At 44.1% G+C, this 3,387-nt stretch overlaps 1 protein-coding gene across 1 annotated transcript in view; it reads right to left on the reverse strand.

The window, feature by feature from the left end:
* THAP4 (THAP domain containing 4) overlaps positions 1-2,492 on the reverse strand; it is an 18,882-nt gene extending 16,390 nt beyond the window's left edge. Inside the window, exon 1 of the mRNA XM_026855409.1 lies at positions 1,628-2,492. Within this exon, the coding sequence (XP_026711210.1) occupies positions 1,628-2,459 (832 nt within the window). The 5' untranslated portion in view covers positions 2,460-2,492. The remainder of the gene's footprint in view (positions 1-1,627) is intronic.
* Between the last annotated feature and the right edge of the window lie 895 nt (positions 2,493-3,387).

Below are 3,387 nucleotides of genomic sequence, written 5' to 3' on the forward strand. Positions count from 1 at the left end.
AAAAATATGGCTTTTAATTGCATTAGTGGTGTGTACTTCTCTCCTAAGCAGTAACATTTTTGTTTTACTTCTCTCATTTTCAGAATTTATACTAAAACATGGTTGTTTATATGAAAGTGCAACTACTAGTAGCTGTTCCATAGCCAAGTAATAAAAATGTGCTCAAAACTACACATACATATCAATGCATATATCCATATATATATATATATATATATATATATATATATATTATGTATGACAATTACAGAACCCTAAAATTGTATTATTTTCTTTAGTTTGACACCGAAGCAAAACAAAAATACAAACCAGAAAGTACAAATAAGGCTATGTTGATTTCCCACAGGGGAAAAAGATTCTTCTCCCCCCTCTACCCAAAACAAAGTGTGAGCTTTCCCATATTCTGGAAAATTAAAAACATGTTGGAAAAGTACTGTTAGGTATCAACCTTCAAGAATTTTGTCAGGGTTTATTTTCTTGCACTTGCCATGCTACAATAGTGTGGAGAATGGGTCTGCCTACGCCAATACCACCTTTCTGACCATGTCTAATACTCCATGGCTTTAGAAACAGCCATGAGGTTGTTTCTTCTAAGCAGAGAAGATGCGACAATTACCATAGGGGATACCTAACATCCATGGGTGACTTCTGCTTCAAGAAAGCCCCAAGTCACCCATCCTTCACAAGGCAACCCAACATCTTCTCAGCTGCCACACAAACATCAAACATCATTAGATGCTCCTAAACTCTTCTCCCAAATTGTATCTTGCAACTAGAGTAATTCTGCAGAAGTTTTATCAGCTGTGTGTTTATCAAGCACTTTTTCTTCCAAGAGAAGAGGCTATGGTGTAATTTGACTTCTCCACAGCCTTTGTACACGACCTTGTCGCTTGCCGAGTTTCCCTACATTTTCAGATGTCTCAATTTATTTATTTATTTTTTTAAAATCGACAGAGAAGTCATTCTCCATCTCTTTCGACTTCATTATCCATTTCCTGACTACTTCTGCCTTCCAAGGCAGGAAACAATCAAACACCACAGACGTTCAGTCATGGAAAGTGATCTCACTGTGTATCATGACATCACCATAGGTGGTAACTACCACCTCACTTAGATTTTTACATATCTCGAGTACTGAATGCAGCATATGAAATCTAAGATCAGAAGTACTTCTTAAATCACTGGACAAGACTACAACACCCTTTCCAGATACCTGCTGCCTGTGACAGCTCATTAACACACACAAAAAAATTTCACAGGCACATTCCAAAGGAAGGCAAATCCTAAGAGGTGTTATTGAGTCACAAAGAAGTTAAAATAATCCAGGGAGTTTAATTAAAAAAAAAAAATTAATCAAGATTGTGCAATACCACATTCTAACTTCCCATTCCACACCAGGAATCATCTTGCAAACTTGTGGGTTATAAGAAATAGCTCATGTATGCAAAAACCTAATTCTTTCACCTCTATCTGTTGGTATAACACAAGCTACTGCTTCTCCTTCCAAAAAAGTACCTTTCTCTTATCTTTCCTCTATCACATCTTTACAACCTCTAACTTAAACAGCCTCTTACTGCTAAGAAAATGGTGAATTCTGCCTCAGCACAAAGCTACTGGGAATACTAACCACAGTCCTGGGATAGCAGGCTGTTCAAGTAAGGGAAACTGATCCTCTTCAGCTCATCTAGCTTCTCCTTCAGCTTCCTGACTTGACTGTCAGAGCGACTGATCCTCTGCCTCAAAAGTTTCAACTCCCCGTTCTTCTTTTCCACCTGCTCACGCAAGCAGCACACCTGACTTTTGCTTTGCCTGGAGGAGAAACAGTACGAGTGGAGGGAGTCGATGAGCTTGCAAGCTCCCGAGGCCGACATGATGACCTCGTTGATTGACATGGGGTTGGCATCTGTGTCACCCTTCCGTCCCACCACAGCCTCAGCAGCAGGCTGAGGGGTAAGGTCTGCTGGGGACGCCGACAAACCCTGGGAAGGTTTCTGAGGGGTTGCAGTGAGGGATGAAGTAGGGGAGCCTTCTGCTACAGTCTTATCGTGTCCCGTAAGATGGCTGCTGCAGCTTGGCTCCACATCTCTCTTTGGCCTTTTCCTTTCTAGCTGCTCTTTTGGGAAAGACGGCCTCTCTCTGGCATGCTTCGAGGAAAAGCTATAAGAATGAAGGGAGCCGATGAACTTGCAAGCACCAGGGGCAGGAGGCGTGAAGTCATCAACTGACACACCACTTCTGTCTGCTACCCAGCTCCCCGTCCAGGTGGCTTTAGGACACTCCTCTACAGAAGATCTCTCAGACTTTTTCTGAAGTCCAGGCTTTGCAACCAAACTATCACCTAACGTCCTTCTCCGAGGGCCGTCCAGCTGGCTGTGGAGGTTCTCTTCCTCCTCAGACATCGATCTGATTTCTGCTTGCAAAGTCGCCTCCTCCATCTCTTTCGTCCCTTGCATCACCATGAAGTCCTGGCCAGAAGATGAGGTCCTCTGAACTACCTCACAGCCTCCTTCCCTTGGGTCTTCTCCATCCTGCAGCGGCACCTGGCTTGCTATTTTTCTTCTGCTTCTGACATAATCCAGGTTGTCGTGGTTTTTTTTTACAAGCTGGAAAATAGTAGGGACAGCAGTGGGCTTCAGCAACCGGTGCTGGTCTTCCAACCGCTTAGAAAAGCTGTCTTTGGTGAAATGCTCACTGCAAAGAAATGAATACTTGGTGGGAGTCCAGTTGTCTCTCTGAACAGCTTTTAACCACTGAATAAGACGCTTTGAATCCTTCAGAGGGAATCTAAAAAGAAAAAAAGACAAAACCCATGAAAACAATGAGTTGCATTTGGGAAATGAGAAGGGTTGGTGCTCTTAGGTTTAGGAAATTCTCGTGAAAGCTGTGTTTTAACAGGTTATGCTCGTTTGAGGATTATTTCACTTTGAGATGAAACACTTGCTATTTGTTCCCTCCATTAATAGCTCCACAAAGAGCACAGAACTAAAAAACGTTGTTTTTTTTTTCATCAGCAACTGACCCATTATTCAGCTGCTCATCTACCCTATGACGAATGCAGCAGCCTATCTGCAAGCAACGAGGATGCAACAAACGCCAGAACACCCCAGCTCGATCAACACATCATCCACCCGCTGCCTCCATAACGCTGTTGATGTTTACACCGGGTATATTTAAGAAGGCATAAAAACGCCTGGGTTGAAAAAAGACCCCGAGTAACTGAACGAGGTCCCTTTCCCCAAGGGGCTCGCATCGGTAGCCTGAGATAACCACCTCCCCTTAGGGACTCACCTATGGCAGCATCCCCAGCGAGGCCGCTGCGGCAGGGGGACAGGCCGAGGCGGGGCGGGTGGGGGGACAGACACACGGACAGGCCGAGGCGTGAGCCCG

This window comes from Athene cunicularia (genome assembly GCF_003259725.1).
Source record: "Athene cunicularia isolate RWA chromosome 9 unlocalized genomic scaffold, athCun1 chr9_part2, whole genome shotgun sequence".
NCBI lineage: Eukaryota > Metazoa > Chordata > Aves > Strigiformes > Strigidae > Athene > Athene cunicularia.